The 24,831-nt window shown below is 41.4% G+C and overlaps 1 protein-coding gene across 1 annotated transcript; it reads left to right on the forward strand.

Annotated features, from left to right (window-relative positions):
• Positions 1-2,532: 2,532 nt before the first annotated feature.
• LOC101480341 (polyunsaturated fatty acid lipoxygenase ALOX15B-like) lies at positions 2,533-23,893 on the forward strand. Its single transcript, XM_012923086.2, has 13 exons — positions 2,533-2,647; positions 3,337-3,421; positions 3,704-3,817; positions 7,191-7,291; positions 7,512-7,678; positions 7,846-7,989; positions 15,110-15,313; positions 15,507-15,593; positions 15,677-15,846; positions 18,093-18,214; positions 18,291-18,391; positions 23,040-23,210; positions 23,351-23,893. Exons 1-13 carry the CDS (start codon positions 2,533-2,535, stop codon positions 23,528-23,530), a joined length of 1,761 nt encoding a protein of 586 aa, XP_012778540.2. The 3' UTR covers positions 23,531-23,893.
• Positions 23,894-24,831: the final 938 nt, after the last annotated feature.

The raw sequence follows: 24,831 nt of genomic DNA on the forward strand, positions 1-24,831 counted from the left end.
GCAGATGTGCCCACTACCACACATTTGGACTGATTTGTGACCACTGTTTGGGAGGGATGGTTATATTGTGTATCTGGAATGAATTTTAGGTCTCTACGTCCATCCCATGGGGAATGGGAGCAGTAACAAAGGTGTTGCATTTATATTTTTGTTGAGTGTAAGAAGTTCCTCCAACATATACAGGGGTATACACTGGCTGATCATAGTTTGGATTAATGTAATTGTTGCTGCTTCTCGGCAGACAGGAGACATGATCTGTTTGGCTGGAGATCTGCTACAGAAATGAAATATACACTGTAATTTTAATAGGTTATCCTACCAAATTCCTTTTATTCATTCATCCATTCCTCAATTGATTAAAACCTCCAGGAACAAACATTTTGGCCTCAATGTTGAACTGAGAAACTTTTGAACACTGAATGAATGACAGTTTCCTCATAACATCTCTCCCTGTTATCTTCTATCGTATCTTTTCCTTGTTCCTCCTTTATCGTTTTTGTAGTTTAACTTATTCATACTGCCCCGTGTAATAGTCTAGTGTTCTGAAAGGTAGTTGCCATCATAACCTGGTCCTGTAAAGCCTAAACCATGAAGTCATGATGAGAAAATTGATTTTTTTTTAAACTTGAACTTTCTGAAAAACTCATCTCTAGAATAAGATTTTTTTAATTAAAATAAAATCTTCATTCCCTTAGAAAAAAAAAATCAATGATATGAGTAAAATTGAAAGTGAAATTAGACCTGTAATTCAAGTGCAAGGCCTTAATCTGTTTATTAAAATCTGATCTTTCACAACAGGTTTAAGGAAGTGTATGATTACTAGCACTGAGGCAGACAATAGATTGAAAGGTGTTTTGTTGATCCAACTGGCTGAGCAGGAAAACAATTTCATGTTTCATTGCTCATCTTTTGAACGAAAACAATACAGTGTTAATACCTACTGAAAAGCATTGCTTTTATTTATTATTTTTTACTTTTATTTATTTTTCTATTTGCAATAAAAGCATTAAAATGCAACTGCACTGATTCTGATTTCCAATGAGATCCTGCTCAGTTTGTTTCTGGTAACCTGCAGCTGATGCTCAGTCACACCTGTATTGAAATATGACCTTGACCAAAATCTTTACCAGCAAACACAATGAAACACTTCAAAATGCAGTGCAGATTGATTTTGTGTATATTCTTGGTGTAGCTAATTAATGTCACCCACAAAGCATCAATGGATTAGGACTTATTCTGTGCAGAGACACAGAACGGCAGAGATTTAAAATGAACGAATGAAATGAAACATTGAAAAGGTTGAACATTGTTGACAGATGCACCTTAGAGGACACTCCCACAAGTTCTGCATAAAAAGAGAAATCGCTTTTGAGTTGTTAGATGAACAGGGAAGATCTTCAGAGTAAGATCTTGGCGTCATTAGCAGAGGTAAGATAGATAACACTGACAGTTTCTGCACTGAAACTGATCGTAGATAGAGGACACATTTGAAATTACTTCTCATAATATCTTTTGGTTAATATAATTTTGTTCCCATCAGGATTTTTCTTCTTTCAAGAGTGAAAATGGGCGATTATGAGGTGATCATTTTCACTGGCAATGTCTCCAATGCCTCCACTTTTAACAAGATCTACATTAAGCTAGTCGGCACAGATGGAGAGAGTGAACGCACACACCTGTGGAGCTGTGTGCCATCTTTCTACAGGGGAGCAGTAAGTATGATACTCAGTTACTTTTTTTATATATATAAACTCAATTCACAATAACAGTCACCTCCAGGTAGTCTCTATTTTAAGGTAAAGAGCATACGACATTAGAGAAAGCCACAACAAACAGATAATCTGCTATGAGCAATATAAAGGCAGTAGGAAATCAACTCCCTTATAGAAGTTAAAAGTCTTCCAGAAGAAGCAAGTTCAGGGAGAGGCAGCCATCTGGAAGTAAGTTATTACTTGGAAGTAAGGTCAAAGAAAAGAGAGCATAGGGAGAGTGGATGGAACACAAACTGTGGGAGACAAGACAAAACCTGAGAGAGCTTAATAAATAGTGGTTTGATTACAGCCACCTTAAAAGTCTGTCGTACATAAACTCAACTACAGTTAGTCACATTCTGGAGTTTTTAATCAATTTGGCCATGTTATTCGAAACAAGGCTGTACTTTCCACAGTGGGAAGGGTGGTATCCTTCCTAATCAGATAAAATATTCTCCACAGGAAAATGGATGTTTAAATTTGTGCCATGGTTATATGAGATTACATCGTGATTTATAGCATTAAATACTCTGAAACTGAAATGTACATTTTAATTTTGCCTGTATAGTAACTGCACTGTGATTACTAGGAGGTAAAGACGTATGATAAAATACAATTGTCAGTTTAATACATGCTGACCTATTGTACATTTTTCAAAGGTATTCAAAGGTATATGCTACTTTTACTTCAGGTGTCACATTTTATTGTGTCCTGCCGAAAATCCCTTGGACATCTAGCACTGATAGAGCTAGAAAAAGAGAATCAGACGCTTGTCCCAAACATGGCTTGGTATCCTGCTAAGGTGGATGTGACGTCCCCTGAGGGAGGCAAATACAGCTTTCCTGTCTACCGCTGGATCACTAACAGCAAGCCGCACTACTTCAGAGAGGGAGCAGGTTTGTGTCAATGTTAGAAATGAATAAATTAAAAGCAAAAAATGATGTAGCTATTCATTTAGAAGAGATCATAATGATTATAAAAATTAACTGAAAAAATGACACATTAAGAAAGTCTTCTTTTTTTTCTGCCTGTCTTCTTTTTTCTTTTTTTTTTAAAAATCTTTAAGAGAAATTTTATAGACAATAAAGAATTTGCTAATTGGATCGCCTCAGTGAGTGTTTGAGAGAATAGTTCCTGTCCACCACAAGACGGAGGAGCAAATCAGCAGCAAGTGTATTGCTCCTCCAGTTTTCCACCTGAAGACAGCGTTTACATTGCAATCTACCTTTGGTAGTTTTTTGGCCAGTATCTGTAACATTCCGGAGATTCCTCATTATTTTGACACGCCCACACACAAACTGAGTACACACTAAGTACACTACACGACAAAGTAAAAGTAAGAGTAAAAGTGCTGCAAGCACAGCAAAATTCTAGGAATAATGGATATAACTTATATTATAATTTATCATCAACTCTGACCACAAACATCTGGAGTTAATTGAAACAAAAACAAACAATATCATGAAAACCAGCAGGAACATCTGCAACTGGTAACCAGAACTAATGAAACAGACCAAGCAGGTAGATCAAATCCAAACCGTTCTGTCTTTTAAAAGAATTTTTACCTTGTGTGTGTTTTTTCTAGCTCTCACAGCAATTGAAGACAAGCACAGACTTCTTAGCCCGTACAGTCGGGAACAGGAGCTTCTGGAAAGACGCAAAATCTACAGGTAAGAGATGAGAGCATCATGAGAACCAATAGAATGAAGGCCTGAAATCCTTCTCCACCCCTGGCTCGATCAGTTGGATGTAAATTTGTGAAATACCAAGATAATTTAAACACTACATAATATCTGCTAGAATTTGATGTGCATGGTCGAAGCATAGATGTGCATATACAAACAATTAGTCAGTAATGCCATTTGTTTTCTGTACTATAATCCCTTTCCACTACACTTAAGTTATTTTGTTTTTGTATATTTTATATGTTTTGCCTTTATCTTCTTTTCCAGCTGGGACAAGCAGGGCATCTCCCACCTGAAGGCAGACAGTGTTTTATCACTCCCCTATGACATCCGCTTCTCTTTGACTAAGACTGTGGAGATGGTCTACATTGGGGCCACAGGGTGAACCCCTCATGTCATATATATATACATATATATATATACATATATACATATATATATATGTATACATATAGATATACATACATATACATACAATACAATACATACATACATATATATATATATATATATATATATATATATATATATATATATATATATATATACATATATATTTATAAAACACCCAGCACGCCCCTGCGGGCGGTTTATCCTTCAAGCTCGGGTCCTCTACCAGAGGCCTGGGAGCTTGAGGGTCCTGCGCAGTATCTTAGCTGTTCCCAGCCCTGCGCTCTTCTGGACAGAGATCTCCGATGTTATTCCCGGGATCTGCTGAAGCCACTCGCCTAGCTTGGGAGTCACCGCACCTAGTGCTCCGATTACCACGGGGACCACCGTTACCTTCACCCTCCACATCCTCTCGAGCTCTTCTCTGAGCCCTTGGTATTTCTCCAGCTTCTCGTGTTCCTTCTTTCTGATGTTGCTGTCATTCGGAACCGCTACATCGATCACTACGGCCGTCTTCTTCTGTTTATCTACCACCACTATGTCCGGTTGGTTAGCCACCACCATTTTGTCCGTCTGTATCTGGAAGTCCCACAGGATCTTAGCTTGGTCATTCTCCACCACCCTTGGGGGCATCTCCCATTTTGACCTCGGGACTTCCAGGTTATACTCGGCACAGATGTTCCTGTACACTATGCCGGCCACTTGGTTATGACGTTCCATGTATGCCTTGCCTGCTAGCATCTTGCACCCTGCTGTTATGTGCTGGATTGTCTCTGGGGCATCTTTACACAGCCTGCACCTGGGGTCTTGCCTGGTGTGATAGACCCCAGCCTCTATGGATCTTGTACTCAGAGCTTGTTCTCGTGCTGCCATGATTAGTGCCTCTGTGCTGTCTTTCAGTCCAGCTTTGTCCAGCCACTGGTAGGATTTCTGGATATCAGCCACCCCCTCTATCTGCCGGTGGTACATACCGTGCAGGGGCCTGTCCTTCCATGATGGTTCCTCGTCTCCCTCCTCTTTGTTGGGTTTCTGCTGCCTGAGGTATTCACTGAGCACTCGGTCAGTTGGGGCCATCTTCCCAATGTATTCTTGGATGTTCGTTGTCTCATCCTGGACTGTGGTGCTGACACTCACCAGTCCCCGGCCCCCTTCCTATGTCAGTGGCTTCTATCTCCTCCTTTGGCCAGCCTATTACCCCAGCAGGGTACCTGATCACGGGCAGGGCGTACGTGTTGATGGCCCGGATCTTGTTCTTACCATTCAGCTGACTCCTCAGGACTTGCCTGACCCTCTGCAGGTACTTGGTGGTTGCAGCTTTTCTAGCGGCCTCTTCATGGTTCCCATTCGCCTGCGGGATCCCCAGGTACTTGTAACTGTCCTCTATGTCTGCAATGTTGCCTTCTGGTAGTTCAATCCCCTCAGTTCTGACTACCTTCCCTCTCTTTGTTACCATCCGACTACACTTCTCCAGTCCGAACGACATTCCAATGTCATTGCTGTATAGCCTGGTAGTGTGGATCAGTGAATCGATGTCTCGTTCACTCTTGGCATACAGCTTGATGTCATCCATGTACAGGAGGTGGCTGACAACTGCTCCGTTCTGTAGTCAGTATCCGTAGCCAGTCTTGTTAATGATCTCACTGAGGGGGTTCAGGCCTATGCAGAACAGCAGTGGGGACAGAGCATCTCCTTGGTAGATCCCGCACTTGATGGTGACTTGTGCTATGGGCTTGGAGTTGGCCTCTAGTGTTGTACGCCACATCCCCATTGAGTTCCTGATGAAGGCTCATTGATCTTGTACAATTCTAGGCATTCCAGTATCCAGCTGTGGGGCATTGAGTCATAGGCCTTCTTGTAATCAATCCAGGCAGTGCACAGGTTGGTCAGTCTGGTCTTGCAGTCTCGGCTGACTGTTCTGTCTACCAGTAGCTGGTGTTTTGCGCCTCTGGTATTCTTGCCAATTCCTTTCTGTGTCCCGCTCATGTATTGACCCATGTGCCTGTTCATCTTAGCTGATATGATGCCTGACAGGAGCTTCCATGTAGTACTGAGGCAGGTTATTGGTCGGTAGTTGGAGGGGACCGGTCCCTTCTTGGGGTCCTTGGGGATCAGGACCGTCCGACCTTCGGTTAGCCATTCCGGGTGTCTCTCGTTAACTAGCAGCTGGTTCATTTGTGCTGCCAGACGCTCGTGGAGTGCAGTCAGCTTCTTTAGCCAGTAGGCGTGAACCATGTCGGGCCTTGGTGCTGTCCAACTCTTCATACTGGAGACCCTTTCTTGGATATCTGCCACTGTGATGGTTACTGGACCCTGTTCGGGGAGGTCGCTGTGGTCTGCCCTCAGATCCACTAGCCACTGAGCATTGCCGTTATGGGTTGCGTCCTTCTCCCATATGCTCTTCCAGTATTGCTCGGTCTCCAGCCTGGGTGGTGCTGTTCTCTTATTATTATTGTTCCCTTGCCACTGAGAGTACACCTTTGCTGGTTCTGTGGAGAACAGCTGGTTTATTCTCCTGCCTTCTATCTCTCTGGTGTACCTCCTCAAGCGGCTGGCCAAGGCTGTGAGTCTTTGCTTGGCAGTTTCCAAGGCCTCAGGTATGGACAGCTTGCTGTATTTCTTATGCACCTTCTTTGTCGCACCTTTCTGCAACTCCGTTAGTTGGCAAACCTCCCTCCGTGCTACTTTGATCTTGCCCTCTAGCCTCCTTCTCCATGGAGGGTACTGCCCCTTGTGGCTGTTCATCTTGTAGCCAAGCATCTCACTGATCACTGCTGCCGTATTTTAGATCAGCTTGTTAGTGTCGGTAATCGTGGTTGTAGGTATTGTCCGTAGTGCTGCATTAACATCATCTAGCAGACCTTCTGAGGGTACTTCACTTAATCTTGGTAACCGGCTACGGGGGATCCAGGTTTCAAGCTTGGCCATGATCCTATCTTTCAGGTCAGTTCCTCTCGCACTTAACGTGCAATCCTTCTCCTATTGCACTTGGGGCTATGTACCCAATCTCGGGTGGGGGTGATGATATCGCCCCCCTGACCTGGCGTCCTGACTCCTCCTTGCCATAGCATTTGTGTTGTACCTCGTCAATCTCTAGCTGTGAGAGCAGTCCCTTCTTTCGAATGTTGGAACACTGAGCTACTAGTTGTTTCGCCGTCATTGTGGATGTTGGGTATCGAAGAATCCATCCTATTCATGTAGCCCCTTCCGCCGGGGTTACTTGCGTAGTAGCATTCCAACAATGCCCTGTTATATATATATATATATATATATATATATATATATATATATATATATATATATATATATATATATATATATATATATGATTCTAATCATCTGAAAAAGCTACTGTGTTTTTTTCTAGACTGGGAAGGCTGGGACTGATGGGAATGCTTCAGTCTAACAAGTTTAATTGTATAGAGGATATTAAACAACTATTAAATGTCCACAAAACTCAGGTTTCAGGTAATGAACAATCATTAGACCATATTATATAATGTATAATAGCACATAAAGTAACATAGAATAAGTCATATTATTAGGACTCTGGCATTTATGTCCATGACATGATGAATTTTACTTTCCTGTTTTTTGCCTGCGGTCAAATTTTATGATATTAACAGTGGTTGAGAAGGATTGTAAAGCATTTTAAACACAGAGAAGTAAAATTATGTTTTATTTCTAGAATACGTCTCTAAACACTGGAAGGAAGATGCATTCTTTGGCTATCAGTTTCTAAATGGTACCAATCCCATTTTGATCCAACGCTGTACACAACTGCCCAATAACTTATCTGTCACGGATGAAACGGTTTTCCCTGATGGTCAGCATAATTTGGCAGAAGAAATGGAGGTTTATTTAATTTAAATTTCTATTAAATAAAGTTGACTGATATCTGGTTGCTCTTATTTGTATGTTGGTAAGGTATTTGTATTGGCAAATTTTACTTTGCAGTTGTAATACCCAGACTAAATGCATGGGGTCAAATAATTTGTCATTCCTTCTGAAATTTCAAACAGAAGGGTAACATCTTCCTGTGTGACTACAAGATTTTGGATGAAGTGGAGTCAAACACCATCAATGGGAACAAACAGTTCTTGATGGCCCCGCTTGTCCTACTTTGGAAAAACAATGCTGATCAGTTAATGCCAGTTGCTATTCAGGTGAGCTTAGAACTCAGACATTAATAACGTAAATTAACTGGTTCTTATATAGCACTTTTCAAGCCTACCTGAGCACTCAAATTGCTTTAGACAATGTGCATCTATTGTATATGGATTTTGTTTATCTTTTTCCTTCTGCATAGAGATTAGGGGCCCGTTCTTCGTACCTCGCTAAGTAGGTTAGCCGGATTAGATTGTTGACGATTTCGCGTGATCCTGGATCAGTCGGTTCCCCGAAGCTCATCCGGGACTTGCTGTCATAGCAACAGAGCCGTAAGCGTAAACCTGCTCGGGAGCAGGTTCACTTTATGTAAACAGGATTAGATCGCGGCCACGCAGGTATGTCCGCTTCATTTATACGAAAGCAACAGCGATATTCCACCACTGTTTCACCATAAATAAATATTATCAATGTAACTAAAGATAATGCAGCACTTGATCCTTTTATTGATGTCACACAGATACATACAGGTCATTTCCTAAAAAAGGGAAATGAACTATTAACATTCTATTACATGTATGTGATTATTACAGATGTAATTCATATTTCAGAGTAGTAATTGTAAATTACTTCGTGTAATCAAGATGAGAGACCACGGCTATAAAAGCGAAGGTGGATTTGGGAAGTCTGTCGCAGCCATGTCCTGTCCGTTTACGCGAGCAACCCATTGCGGAAGGTGCAAGATTGATAAGGAGAGTCCTCAGAATTCAGCGTATATTGTGGGATAGACAGGATCCTTTAGCTCAGCGCGACAGTGTGCTCATAGAGAGATATCGATTTTCCCGTGAGGGTATTATTTACTTAACCAACTTGTTGACGAGGGGGTGCAGGACCACCACCTGTCTTTTTTTCCTCTGCCCTTTTCTTGGTTGCTGTTATGAACAAACTAACAGAGTATTACAGGCCAGTATTACCTTGCCAAGAGACGCAAAGCAATCTAAGAGATAAATATTACCATTCTGTAGAATACTCCTGTATTCCACTTTTACTTGTTCCCATGTTCTTGTGGGTCCTGTTGTGGCTCTAATGTGAAAGGGGATATAATATAACATATTATAATATAATATAATGCCATATGATATTGGACAATATAGTGTCATATGATAGATCTACCCTACCGCCTACTGGTGTTGGCCAGAGGGGCCGATGGCGCGATATGGCAGCCTGGCTACAACCGTAGCTGCCTCCACCAGTGTGTGAATGTGGGAGTGAATGAATAGTGGTATCGTAAAGCGCTTTGGGTGCCTTGGAAAGCGCTATATAAATCCAATCCATTATTATTATTATTATTAAATTACCTACGAGTTTGATTTGTCAGCAACTTTCTGCCAGCCCTCTCTCCTTGCTTTTGCAGCCTTTGCAGTGTTCTCTTGCGTTTTAATTAAACTCTGAAACTCCTGAAATCCCTCACTCAAGAGTTCTTGCTCTGCTGCCGGAAAATACCGAGCACGCCCCTTCGACATTTTCGCCGACCAATCAGCGGGTTGCCGATCAATGTTTCTACTATCGATGCGTAGCCCCTTTTACGACGCCCAGTGATGTCACATTCCTGCGTCCAGCTGTAGTAATCGTCAACAGCAAGTGTGTTCGGGGAACCGGATTAGCGAGCTCACGGTTAGCGCGATGATTTGATCTTGGATGTGTCATTTGATCTTGGATGTAGTAAGCGACGTACGAAGAACGGGCCCCAGCTCTTGCTAAACCAATCCCTGTTGTTGTTGCCAATGTCTGTGCCAGAAAAAAGTTCTCAGTAGCTTTAGCTAGGGAATGAAATTAATAAGAATTTATTCCAATTCCAATATCAATATCACTCGTGGATTCCATTCATTATCAATTCTCTTATTGATTGTCTATCCGGTCTTTAAGGCTGACGTCATTAGCCGCGTCTGGGCCCAAACTCCGCTGCAGGTTCCTAAGTCAAAAGATCTCTGCAGCATTACTGAGAGTTTAAAAACTGTCTAAATTCATTCATCTTTAATAAAATGATCAGTGTTGCTGTTTTACCAAGTGCAATGATTAAGTTTAACATCCAGGCATCCATGAAAACTGAATTATTTATGAAATTTAACTGAAGTTGAAGTTAGCAGGGAGTTAGCTCGCTAGCTTCCATTTAAATATAATACACCATGTTCTGAATGAGAGACTTCTGAAAAAATTAAAACGTTACAGCTCTGCTATCACTCCCAACATAAATGAAGACAGAAAACTAAACAGCAGTGGCGTGTGTAGGATTACAGAACTTGGACTAGCAGGTATATAATGATGTGCTGCATGATCGCTAGCGACACAGCTATGTTAGCATAACATTAGCATGGCAGGATGCTGTAAACGGACCAAACTTCAGTCAGGGGAACAAGTGAGATAATCCATCCACAAAACAAGGTTAGTCATTAATATACTGCTGCATGGGCTGTGCTGTAGTTTCATCGTAAGGTTTTAAAAAACTGAGCTTTAAAATGATTAGCGGAAATAAAAATAGAGAGAGGCCGACAGTGATCACTGACTGTTTTTAGGGGCTTGTTGAGATGAAATAGAACAAGATACAAAGCATTAAAATATGTTAAAAGCACAATAGCCCTATTAAAAGCAGAGTACTTTTGGACCGGAAGCAGGATTCAGCACATCATCGCTTAAAGGCTGGATAGATTCTGGTTGGCTCAGCTTTGAGAATAACCACTATCTCTAAGCAGCATATCAAGGAATGTCTCAGGAATAGGGATGGGTACCGGTATCGGTTCTGACATAAATGGTAGTAACCAGACCGAAAAGCAGCGCACATTTCGGTGCTTTATTTCGGTGCTTTTTTTTCCTGAGATGTCATACACTTTGAATTCTAGCCAATCATTTTACGTTTCCGAGGATAGTAGGCGGGTCCAGGTACGTACGTTATTTTAGAGCGGAGCTACAGATTAAAAATGCCCAAGGCAAGCGGTCAAAAGTCTGGCTGTACTTCACAGCAAAATATGCAAACTCAGCAGCCTGCAACAAGTGCTTTAAGGTGATACTGTGATACTGTCAAAGGAGGTAACACCTCAAATCCAATGAAACACCTGGCGACGCATAGCGTTTTTTTTAAAGCCGAAAAATGCGCCGTATTTGATAGCGTGCTGCGAGACCTCACACCGAGCGCATCTACTGCACCCGAAGAGGAGAGTCCTGGCCCCTAGCCCTGCCAGTGTAGCAAAAATGATGACGGATGATGATGGCAGCAGCAGCCGTTCTTCTCTGCGTGAGTAGCTTAATGTTGTTCGTGTGTAATTCATGCTGAGTAGGCTAACCACATTATTAAATGAATGCATATAAGGTGAACTAGCAAACACAGTCGTAGTTACATGCAGCTGACTTCTTGTTTGATGGCAGATACTCCCTTCACCCTGGCCAAAAAGGCTAAAATGACCAAAGAAAAAGTGGAAAACAGTTAAACATGAGAGGTTTTTGGACAAAGTTTGTGTTTTTTCCATTGTTTAAGCACTGCTTCCAGCCAAGAGTGATACCATATATGCCCCATAGCTGCAGAAAAGGCTAACATTGTTATCTTTTTACAAAAAAAAACAGCTGAACATGAGAGGTTTTTGGACCAATTTTGTGTTCTCCATTCTTTAAGCACCGGTTTGAGCACCGTTTAAGCACCGGCACCGTTTCAAAAGTACCGGTTTGGCACCGATATCGGATAAAACCTAAACGATACCCATCCCTACTCAGGAATATCATCTAACAATATCAAACTGAAGTTAAAATCTCATACACCTACACTAATCCTATCCTAATGAGGAGTCACATGTGATCTTTCTCTTAATATTTAGATATGAACAAAACGCCAACAACACAAAGCAAAGATAAAAACAGCAGACAGAAACTTAAAACAATCACAACAAGATCATACAAGATTCTCAAAATTCTCATCTTGTCAATTTAGCTATTGGGATTTATCTGTTAGCTTGTAGCATGGGAGCCAATGCAGCAGGGTCACACAAGACCGGCATCAAAGGTGATGGCAGAGATTTGTGGAGTGACTCTGCACATATTGCGATCTGTCTGTCCTTTCTTGGCCACCTGCCTCATTCAACCTAAAGAAAGTGCCAACCTCCAAATGTGGCGGTACTGGTAAGCGGTGTCTTCTGGACTCGAAGGTCCCCACATGCAACAACCTGTCACTGGCACTCTTTCTTTTTAAGTGATTTTAAACTCTGGTGCTGAATTTAATTGACAGTTCCCATATGGAAAAGATATATATAAATCTTATAAAGTTTGTATCTGTCTTGTGTGAAACTTGTATGAAAAGCATACAAGAGTAAAAACAGATATAAGATCCCTTGAAAAATTATATAATGAAACTTGTATGTTTTGGATACTTACTAAAACAATGTATGAAAGTAATGAGAAAGTGGCCACTTTCATGAGTAAATCATGTAAGCCTTAAATGATTTACTCATGAAAGTGGCCACTTTCATGAGTAAATCACATATAAGTTTTTACTATTTCTTTTCCGTATGGGTTAGCTTATGAAACAACTCAGTACGGAGGTTTGGCCCTTGAGGCTCCTGTGGAAGTAACTGCCAGTTACTCCCCACCATCATCATCACAGGGTTTTTGATCAGCACGTTCTGTTTGTCACACTTCTTACAATTCACCATCCCTTCAGCCCCAAATTGGGTCCTTAAACCTGACTTAGAGACTGCAGATTTATCTTTAGTTCCCTAGTAATATTTTGACACAAACAGCAGTGGCTCCTTCCTCCACATGACCCCTAAGACTCTCGGCTACTAGTCTCTCCCCTTTCAATTATCTATAAACTACAGACCCGTGGCTCTGACATCTGTGGTCATGAAGTCATTTGAGCGCCTAGTTCTCTCCCATCTCAAGACCCTCACGGCCCCCCTCCTGGACCCCCTGCAGTTTGCATATAGAGCCAACAGGTCTGTAGACGACGCCATCAACATGGCCCTACACTTCATCCTGCAGCATCTGGACTCCCCAGGAACCTACGCCAGGATCCTGTTTGTGGACTTCAGCTCTGCCTTCAACACCATCCTTCCAGACCATCTCCGAGGCAAGCTTTCCCAGATGAATGTGCCTGATCCCATCTGCCGGTGGATCACTGACTTCCTGACGGACAGGAAGCAGCACGTGAGGCTGGGGAAGAATGTCTCGGACTCCCGGACCATCAGCACCGGCTCCCCTCAGGGCTGTGTTCTTTCTCCTCTGCTCTTCTCCCTGTACACCAACTGCTGCACCTCCACCCACCAGTCTGTCAAGCTAATCAAGTTCGCAGATGACACCACCGTCATTGGGCTCATCTCTGACGGGGATGAGTCTGCCTACAGGAGGGAGGTTGAACGTCTGGTGTCCTGGTGCAGCCACAACAACCTGGTGCTGAATGCCCAGAAGACAGTGGAGATTATTGTGGACTTCAGGAAGCACACAGCCCCACTCCCCCCCATCATCCTGACTGACACCCCCATCACCTCTGTGGACTCATTCCGCTTCCTGGGTACCACCATCACCCAGGACCTGAAGTGGGAGCCCACCATCACCTCCGTCATCAAGAAAGCCCAGCAGAGGATGTACTTCCTGAGGCAGCTGAAGAAATTCAACCTGCCAACACGGACGATGATGCAATTCTACACTGCAATCATCAAGTCCATCCTCACCTCCTCCATCACCGTGTGGTACGCTGGAGCCACTATCAGGGACAAACAGAGACTGCAGCGTGTTGTGCGCTCTGCTGAGAAGGTGATTGGCTGCAGACTCCCATCTCTGCAGGACCTGTACACCTCCAGGACACTGCGGCGTGCAGCCCGGATCTCAGCTGACCCTTCTCACCCTGGACACAGTCTGTTTGACCTGCTCCCCTCAGGCAGGAGGCTCCGGTCCATTCGCACCAGAACCTCTCGCCACAAGAACAGTTTCTTCCCCTCTGCTGTTGGACACATGAACAATAACCACATGACTGTCCCCGCCACTAACACATGACCCTACGCTGTGTCACTGCATCATTTCATGTCTGGCACTGATCACCACCTGCACTCATGTATATATCTTTCTACGTAGCACTCTTAATTCTTATTCTCATGTATATATCTCATGTATATCTCATGCACATATCTTTCTTTCTACATAGCACTTTAATTCTTATTGTTTGCACTGAAGCACCGCAGCAAATTCCTAATGTTGTAAACCTCAACATCTGGCAATAAACCCATTCTGATTCTGATTACATTACAAGGGCGAAGAGACTGAAATCACAGTTCCCTCCATGCCTTAACACCTACATCACCAGAGGATACGAAGGCAGACTTTTCTGTGACGTAGAATCATTGATTTGCCAACCAGGGAAAAGGAGGACTGGTACGATCCAGCGTGGATGGGGTTTACCTACCGCTTTCTGTTTTGCTTTTCAGGAACAGTTGGGCAGCTGGGTGTGACTGTGGTGTACATGGTTTCTCTGGCACAACTAGGGCCATTTGGTTCTGTCAACCTAGTGTATTTAAGTAGCAACGAGGCAGATATCCTACGCCTGATTGTTGTCTCTGCTCTGGTGGTTTTGTTGTGACTTGAATTTTGGGAAAGTGTCAATCTGCAGTTTCTACTTTTGCTTTTCGGCAGTCCTCCTTCCAGCTTGCCAGTTTTCCCAGGATCTTTCAGAAGAATATCAGCCATGACCCTTCTCCACTTTCATCAGACTGTCCTGCCACCATAAATCCTGCACTGTGTGCTGCTTACCTGAACACCTCTATGCCTCTCACACACCACTACTCTTACCTTTATTCCTCTCTGCCTCAGCCACCTTTCCTCAAACTCCTCACACAAGACCTTTTTAACTTGACAAATAATCTCTACTCACCTTTAAATTCTTTCATTCAGTATCCAAATCTTTTCCTAGTCATGTGCTTTCCAGTCACTAACTGCCATTTCTCTGTCTCCCTGGATTATCAAAGATCCTCGGTCTGTTTCTTTCCTGCGCCTTTAATCGTTATTTTTACAGTACAGCTTTTCATTGCAGTTTGTGTTTGAGTTGGTCTGCTCAACATCTATAAAAGTGTTTGATGGTTAGCAGTTCGTAATGATTAAAAAAAAGGTAGTATAAGTAAGAAAACACATTTATTCCTTCTCCTGCAGCTGAAGCAGAAACCAACAAAGGACAACCCGATTTTTTATCCTAGTGATTCTGAGTACGACTGGTTGTTGGCCAAGACGTTTGTGAGAAGTGCAAACTTCAACCTTTATGAACTAAATGCTCATCTGCTGCGCACTCATCTGCTGGCTGAGGTTTTTGCAGTGTCACTGCTCCGCAACCTTCCAATGGTGCATCCACTGTACAAGGTATGTAAAGTTGATTAATTGTTTCGAAGATGTAACACAATGGTAAATGGTACAGAAAGCAACAAAACTTGTGACTTTGATGTTAGCCATTTACATATATGTTATACAGCAGAATTAAACATTTGAATATAAAACATCAGACAAGAAAGGAAAAAGTAGTCTTCTTACAAATGAACTTCTCTGCTTCCCTCAGCTTCTCATACCTCACACTCGCTACACTTTGAACATCAACTTCTTAGCTCGGATGCTTCTGATATCTAAAGGAGGAACTTTTGCTAAGGTATAAACAAACAAAAAGGACAAACAAATGTTCTTTTTGACCAACATGTATTTTTTTGCCACTAAGATTTGACTGTTTCCTAGTTTACATCTTCTGGTGGAGAGGGTGCCCTCACAATCCTGAGAAGATCACTGACCTCACTGACCTACAGCTCCCTCTGTATCCCAGATGATATTGAGGAACGTGGACTGAAAGATGTGCCAAACTTCTACTACAGGGATGATGGACTCCAGCTTTGGGAAATCATCAACAGGTTCTATTACCACTTTGTCTGACACAACATACAGAATAACTTCAATTTATTTCGAAGTTCACCTAGGCCATTCTTCACACCCTGGTAAATTTAGTAATGTACTTTCAGATGCTTGCCGAAACAAAAACAAAATTCTTCCAGATGGCTTCCCAGTTATTATTTTAAATGAAAGAATAAATGAATGAAGCCTTTATTTGTGACATGCAGTTGCCTGCAGTGAAACTGACCCTTCTGACCATACATATATTACACAAACATCACATTGCGGAAACAGGTCAGAATAGATAGCATTTAAAAAGAACAGTGAAAATTCACAACATCAGGGACAGGAGGAGAAAAAAAGGACTCTACTCAGACTCACCTCCACTAGGAGAGCAGTTTAAGGACAGCAAAACAAAAACAACTCAGTGTCTGTGTCCGTTACATGAGTATGTGTGTGAGTGTATCCCGTGTTCACCCCATGCTTTATATTGTACAGCAGACCCTACAATAATAGATACAGAGAAAAACCCAACAATCATATGACCCCCTATGAGCAAGCACTTTGGCGACAGTGGGAAGGAAAAACTCCCTTTTAACAGGAAGAAACCTCCCACAGAACCAGGCTCAGGGAGGGGCGGCCATCTGCTGCGATCAGTTTGGGTGAGAGAAAGAGAAAAAAAGAAGGAGAAAGAAGATCAAGTCTCCAGTGGACCCAGGTGGCCTTGAAGGTCAGACAGAAAGTTCAGACAACAATCTTGTTATTAGTAGTGGTGCAACAGATCAAAAATCTCACGGTTCGGATCGGATTACGGTTTCAAGTCACGGATCGGATCAATTTTCAGATCGGAAAAAAAAAGAAAAAAATGAATTTTTAAAAAAAAATTTCTTATTAACTTAGTTAAATATTTTTTGCCTATTAAAAACATTCAACACAAGACTCATTCCACGCAATTATATAAAAACAAATTAAGGTGCAATACAAGGCAGTACAGGACTTTGTATCTACCACTCCGCTGTGATATAATCAGTGGTCACGGTCACGTAGCTTTCCGTTGACCTGGAGGTCCACCCATTTGTAGTTGGGCAACAGAAGATGTCTGTGACAGTTCAGCCATAACTTTAAACTTTTCCTGCTCGTAAATGCCTGGTTACAATCTTGTCACTGAAGTGGACGCGCAACGGGATATCATAGCGTGGCTCAAGCACATTCGTCATAGTTTAAACCCCTTGTTTAGCACAAGGGAATACGGCCTCCCGTCTGCAGCTAAACACTCCAGTAGCTTTTGTAATAGCTTTAGCCCAGTCGGATTGGGCAGCAAAGGGCTGCTTAAATGCCGCAAACTCCTCTGCTCCTCCACTTGGACCACTAACACTGGCCATAATTATCACTTGACAGACTGACGACGTGAACCATACACTTTTTTTCCTTCTTTTTCGAATCTTCGGATCACCTGCGTACAGAACTGTGGATTGGGATCAGTTCGGATTACGGATCAACCTTTATCCATTGCACCATTAGTTATTAGTGAAGAATTTTGTTGTTCCAGTCAACTTCAACCTTGGCAGGTCTCTATCTGTTGCCAGTGGGATAGCCGCATGAGTGAAGATGGTGGTTGTTTGTGTTTAGTGCGAACAACTGCATCCAGTTTTTAGAGCTGGTCTAATGTCTGTCACTGGTGACTAAATCTCTCAATTCCTATTGCAGAGCCGTGAGCTTCTCCAAGATCTTGCCCATATGCGTTCAATAAACACAGTCTGAGTACTCACAGCTCCACTCATCGTCTATCTTGTCGGCCAGCCTGGTGGGATTTTGAACAGCTGTGGCTGCTTCTTGTTCTTCGATAAGCTAGGTCCGAGCCAGATCCAATCACCCAGAACTCTGTTATCGAGGTTCCGAATTGGTAGATCTCATTCAATGTCCTCCATCGATAATGTCGCTAAATACACAACACAACCGGCCATAGAGTATCACACAGCAAACGTCTCTGCAGGCCAATTGGGCTCTCCTGAGCCCAGGCTTTTTGTCGAGAAGAGGATGTCAGTTCCGTTACGGGAGCAGTTGATTAAATCCATAATTCTTTAGAGTTTAACCCTCTCGAGGCAGGCGTTGCCGATTTGCAACAGTTAAAAACTAACAACCTGATTACCCAACATACATATTTTATATTTATTTTATCTATTATGCATTATAGCTTTTTAAATGTGTTTTAGAAACCATCAATGGAAGTAGGAACATGTTTGAATGTGTCTCCATTTGGCCAAAGGTTGGTGAAGTCAACACTTGCCTTCTACTACAAGACTGATGCTGAGGTCCAAGAAGACACAGAACTGCAGAACTGGATTAAAGAAATTTTTCAGTATGGATTTCTTTCACAGGAAACCACAGGTGGTTCATTGTTTATTATATTATATTTAATTTCTGTGTTGACATAATTCATAATTTATTCTGCCTATTCTGTCAGGAATTCCTCAAGAATTTAGCACTATGGATGAGATGGTCAAGTTTGTCACCATGGTGATCTTCACTTGCTCTGCCCAGCACTCAGCTGTCAACTCTGGACAGGTGAAGCATTTTAATATATCCTGATTATCAGTGATGATGTTCACATCAGATTTTCTCAGTTCTCTCTGCATGGATCACTTTTGCATAGATAAATCCACTAAAATTTTGAGGTTTATGAAGGAGTTGATGCAACTCCATCAGCAGTGAATACAATACATTACTTAATGCTTATTGTATTCTATGATCATAATTGAACTTTACCTCGTGAACATGGAAGCAGAAATTACGTACAACTATTTCCAATCGGAATGCCATTTATTGTGCACTCATTCATGTACTACAGTGATGACCATTGTTGTAGGCCACAGCCCTCCTTTTAAGTCATAAGGTGATTCAAGTAGTTCATAATTTATCTTCCAATGTATTAAGAAATCTAAAAGTTGATAGAAAGTCATGCGAAGGATTTTAAATGTTTTTCAGTTTAATTCAATGGTAATTATAAAGGGCAGAATCATAACTCTCACTTCAAGGTGCTTTATATTGTATGTTAAAGACCAGTGTTGGGGTCCTTACTCAAAAGAAGTAATATATTATACAATACTTGTTGCTGCTCACTGCAGCATTGCATTTTTGTAATGCAAGTAACTATAACATTGAAACTGTAATCTAATTACAGTTTCTCAACTGAGACTGGGTGTACCAGTCCTAACCCAGCAGTCCTAAGTACAGTGTTTAAGACTGCCTGTACTGATAAACTTACACTTCATCTGCCTAATGGACAGAATTTTTTTTTAATAAAAAAGGTACGCTATACCTTCTAAGGATACTGCCTAAGAGAGGCATGTATAATGTAAAGAGTCCTAACATAAATTTGTTAATGATGAAACTCCATCATTAACAAATTCGAGTTACGTAAATATGATTCAAATCAGTATTTTTAATACCTAGAGCATGCTCTAATCACCATAATAAAATATTAGCCAGGCTGACAAAAAGTCAGAGCTCTTTTGAGCCAACCATCCCTTTAACGTTAACTAGTAATGACTTCATGAACTTCTTCACAAATAAAAATTACCAATAATCATCCCACAGATGTAATATTATCTACAGCTACTCTTAGTACCATTGATGTTAAGTTAGACTCTTTTTCTCCAATTGATCTTTCTGAGTTAACTTCAATAATTACTTCCTCCAAACCATCAATGTGTCTTTTAGACCCCATTCCTACAAAACTGCTCAAAGAAGTCCTGCCATCAATTAATTCTTCGATCTTAAATATGATCAACCTATCTCTAATAATCGGCTATGTACCACAGGCCTTCAAGGTGGCTGTAGTTAAACCTTTACTTAAAAAGCCATCTCTAGACCCAGCAGTCGTAGCTAATTATAGGCCAATCTCGAACCTTCCTTTCATATCAAAAATCCTTGAAAGAGTAGTTGTCAAACAGCTAACTGATCATCTGCAGAGGAATGGTTTATTTGAAGAGTTTCAGTCAGGTTTCAGAGCTCAGCACAGCACAGAAACAGCTTTAGTGAAGGTTACAAATTATCTTTTTATGGCCTCTGACAGTGGACTCATCTCTGTGCTTGTCCTGCTAGACCTTAGTGCAGCATTCGATACTGTTGACCATAATATCCTATTAGAGCGATTAGAACATGCTGTAGGTATTACAGGTACTGCACTGCAGTGGTTTGTATCATATCTATCTAATAGACTCCAATTTGTACATGTAAATGAAGAGTCCTCTTCACCCACTGAGGTTAATTATGGAGTTCCACAGGGTTCGGTGCTAGGACCAATTCTGTTTACATTATACATGCTTCCCTTAGGCAGCATCATTAGAAGACAGCATAAATTTTCACTGCTATGCAGATGACACCCAGCTCTATCTGTCCATGAAGCCAGATAACACACACCAATTAGTTAAACTGCAGGAATGTCTTAAAGACATAAAGACCTTTCTGCTTCTTAATTCAGATAAAACTGAGGTTATTGTACTCGGCCCTGAAAATCTTAGAAATATGGTATCTAACCAGATTCTTACTCTGGGTGGCATTACCTTGGCCTCCAGTATCACTGTGAGGAACCTTGGAGTCATTTTTGACCAGGACATGTCCTTCAACGCACATATTAAACAAATATGTAAGACTGCGTTCTTCCATTTGCGCAACATCTCTAAAGTTAGAAATATCCTGTCTCACAGTGACGCTGAAAAACTAGTTCATGCATTTATTACTTCCAGGCTGGACGACTGCAATTCATTATTATCAGGATGTCCAAAAAACTCACTGAAAAGCCTTCAGCTAATCCAAAATGGTGCAGCAAGAGTCCTGACAGGGACTAGAAAGAGAGAGCAGATTTCTCCTGTTTTGGCTTCCCTTCATTGGCTTCCTGTTAAATCCAGAATTGAATTCAAAATCCTGCTCCTCACATACAAGGTCTTAGATAATCAGGCCCCATCTTATCTTAATGACCTTGTAGTACCATATCACCCTATTAGAGCACTTCGCTCTTGCTCTGCAGGCCTACTTGTTGTTCCTAGAGTATTTAAAAGTAGAATGGGAGGGAGAGCCTTCCGTTTTCAGGCCCCTCTTCTGTGGAACCAGCTTCCAGTTTGGATTCGGGAGACAGACACTATCTCTACTTTCAAGATTAGGCTTAAAACTTTCCTTTTTGCTAAAGCATATAGTTAGGGCTGGACCAGGTGACCCTGAATCCTCCCTTAGTTATGCTCCAATAGACGTAGGCTGCCGGGAATTCACATGATGCATTGAGTTTTTCCTTTCCAGTCACCTTTCTCACTCACTATGTGTTAACAGACCTCTCTGCATTGACTCATATCTGTTATTAATCTCTGTCTCACTTCCACAGCATGTCTTTTATCCTGTCTTCCTTCTCTCACCCCAATTGGTCGCAGCAGATGGCCGCCCCTCCCTGAGCCTGGTTCTGCCGGAGGTTTCTTCCTGTTAAAAGGGAGTTTTTCCTTCCCACTGTCGCCAAAGTGCTTGCTCATAGGGGGTCATATGATTGTTGGGTTTTTCTCTGTATCTATGAAGCGCCTTGAGGCAACTTTTGTTGTGATTTGGCGCTATATAAATGAAATTGAATTGAATTGAATTGAATTACAGTCAGCAGCATCAAACACTAAATTGTAGCCTGGTAGAAAAAGCAAAGAAAAGAGTCTGTCTTTAAGTTGTTTTTTTAAAAACTTAGAATTCACTACAGTCCATGGGCTTATGGTGTTATAGACACTAGATATTTGAGCAAATCAGCAAAGAATTATTTATTTACTAAGATTTCATTAAGTTCAAGATCAGGACTTTTTTCACAGTGAGTAATTCAAATCACCCAGCCACCAACATGTTACTCACTAACCTTGTGCAGTGGATATAAAAATATGTTCTCTTGGCTAAAATGTGATCAGTTTTCAGTACAGTGGTCCCTCACTGTAGTGCGGTTCACCTTTTGCGGCCTTGTTGTCGCAGATTTTTTATTTATTTATTTTTGGTGCAATATTAAATGCTTTTTTTAAGTGCAATATTAAGGGCATTGTGGTCTGGGTCCTGATTGTCTGTAGACTATTGTCAGTAAATCTCGTGCTGTGTCTCCTATCCAGTACAGAATGCATTCAGCTTGTCAAATATAATCACTAACACTGTGACTCTGAAGTGCTGTACTGTTTGTTTGTAAGTTTTCTCCCCAACAATGTCGACGAGACATTTTGCACCATCAAAGGCACCTGTGGTAGCACCCAAAAGGCAGAGAAAGATGCTAATCATTGCACAAAAAGTTGGACTTCCGCACTTGCTAAAGGAAGGTAGAAGTTAACGTATTTTTCAGCCCATTATGCTGGGCATACACTGTGCAATTTTGGGCTCATTTTGATTTTTCAGTCGTGCGACCGTTTTGGTGATTGGAAACCTGAGTTTCGCCTTCATCGTGTGTCATGCATCGTGTAGTATACGTGGGGTAACGAGATTAACACCTCATGACCAGCTCCCGATCATCAATCGCTTCGTCGTAAGAAAATCAAACCAGTTTGAAATCCTGTCAGCCGTCGTGAGGGTGTCACCACAGCCTCTCACACTGCGGACGCGCAAACACAGTGAAAAAACGAAGTAGCACAGCAGTGCAGCGTGTGATCTGGACATAAGCGATGGAGGCACAACTTGTAGAACTTTGGCAAGCGCATCCGAGCCTTTTAGATTTGGCCTCACAAAATTATCACGACTACAACAACCGTGAAAATAGTTGGATTTACATTGCTGCTCAATCACAGCTGCCTGATCAATGTTTTTCATTAGCAATTTAGCAAAGTTGATGGTGGTGGTGCGTGTCTGTGTGAGTGAAAGACAGAGAGGGAGAGCGAGGGACAGATTATCTGTTATAACCTTCATTTTATGGACGCACAGTGTGAGCACTCAGGTCACATCAGGGCATCGGGCTGTATAGTGTGAGACCTGCATCGTGACCTACGAACTTCTAACCCCTGTGAGTCAATCGTGCAGTTTGAGCAGAAGCTGAATAACGCGACTGAAAAAACTGCACAGCGTGTGATGTTACACTTGATGGATAAATCTGGATGTGAAACACCTTAGAAATCATGTGGAATATTTGGTACATTTGGATCCAAAGGTTAATGCTATCAGACCTAAAAACTATCTCTCAAAGCCTATAAATAATGTATCAATTACTTCACCAATGCAGTACGATTTTGGTGGCTGGATGCCCAACAGTCCTACTACCATGGAACTTCCCCCACCAAAAGAAAAGGGGACAACAACTGAGAAAACGATACTGGACACATTCCCCAGTGTTAACACAACAGTGCATGCCATGTCCACAGTATGGCTACTCAGCAAGCAGTCCTCTGATAGTGTAAGTACTCACCAAAGATGTTATGTTTTATGTTGCTGTTTGTTTATTTTAATGTAAAATACATGAAAATTTTGCTAGAGTTACATATTTGATCAACGTGATAGTGGAACCAAAACTAAATGTACCATTGATCTCATCAGATTTTTCTTGGCAACTACCCAGAGAAGCATTTTACTGAGAGGTTTCCTCTCCTGAAGATAAAAGAATTTCAAGAAGAGCTCAAAAAGCTGAGTGCAGACATCAAAGCTAGAAACTCAAGGTTGGCCTTGCCGTACACATACATGGATCCAGAGGTGGTTGAAAACAGTGTATCTATTTGAATGAATATTGAAAGGCATCTTCTCCTTCAGCTTCATATTAATTTAACGGGGTAGGGGGAAGAGTGTGTGTCCAGATTTAAACTTTTTCCACTGATTTAACTTTTGTGTACATCATAATCTTAAAACTTCTTAATAGTGTATCGGTGATTATAACAAACAGGGAAACTGTAAGAATGAATGTAAAGGTGTTGCAGTCAGGAGGTTTTTATGAAGAGGGGGGTTTGTGTAGTCATGGCCTTTTTTGTCTCAAGATATGAATTATTTGATTTATATTTGTTCTTATTTCAGTGTGTATTGCATGTCTGTTGTGTAACAGTTACTGATCACTGAGTTTCTCCTTTCTCAAATTCTGATAATAAAAAAACTTAGCAAACAAAGCTTAATCCATATAAAATATTTACATTCCGTACAGATTAATAGAGTTTATGCATCTTAGGAATTGTGTGACAAGTGATGATAAAATACTGTGTAACTGCCGTGTTGTGATCACATGTTTAAACATTAAAGTCAAAGCTTGAAGCACCATGTTATCAATCTGTGTGACTTCAGTTATGACTGGATCCATTATGTTTTGTTACACAGCTGATTATTGAGGATGCATCAAATAAATGCTTATAGCTTAATTTTCAACTGAGCTGACAGGCAATACTGTATATAAAACATGGATGTGCACATTGTCACCCAATCAACGTTGAACTCATTTAATGGCAGATCTATGACCATCACCATGTTGGTTTCATGGAGCTTGAGGTAAGCATACTCGGAAAAGATGGTGGAGTGCTTAGTTATAAGCTAATGCTAGCTAGCTTGATTACTGTTAGGTTCATTTTTGAGAGAGAAGTCAAATATACTCAAAGATACAAACATTTGATGCTAAATATGAGATACAAACTGTGGAATATGACAGAACCCAACTCCTCAAGTATTCAACTTTAAGCCAAAATTCAGCTTTATTGTCAGTACTGGACTCCGGATTGATACTGTGTTAAGAGTAGAATAGAGTAGAAAATATCAAGTATACACATATACATCTCTCTCCCTCTGTCCATATATATATATATATATATATACATACATATATACACACACACACACACATATATACAGACAGACAGACAGACAGACAGATAGACAGATAGATAGATAGATAGATAGATACATTCGCCTCCGCTTATCCTTTTCAGGGTCGTGAGAGGCCCTGGAGCCTATCCCAATCATAGGGCGAGAGACTGGGTGTTAGGTATTTTAGTACCATGGGAGCATTTACTGGATATTGTTTTATAGTGACATCATGCAGGAAA

Source organism: Maylandia zebra, linkage group LG23, assembly GCF_041146795.1.
Source record: "Maylandia zebra isolate NMK-2024a linkage group LG23, Mzebra_GT3a, whole genome shotgun sequence".
Lineage (NCBI taxonomy): Eukaryota > Metazoa > Chordata > Actinopteri > Cichliformes > Cichlidae > Maylandia > Maylandia zebra.

What these genes read in the sequence shown, in the direction of transcription:
- LOC101480341 (XM_012923086.2), top strand. Translation starts at nt 2,533, where the DNA reads ATGGCTTGGTATCCTGCTAAGGTGGATGTGACGTCCCCTGAGGGAGGC. An exon ending in TGGTGCATCCACTGTACAAG is followed by an intron (nt 15,314 to 15,506) that starts GTATGTAAAGTT and finishes TGCTTCCCTCAG; the next exon opens with CTTCTCATACCTCACACTCG. An exon ending in CAGCTGTCAACTCTGGACAG is followed by an intron (nt 18,392 to 23,039) that starts GTGAAGCATTTT and finishes TCACCAATGCAG; the next exon opens with TACGATTTTGGTGGCTGGAT.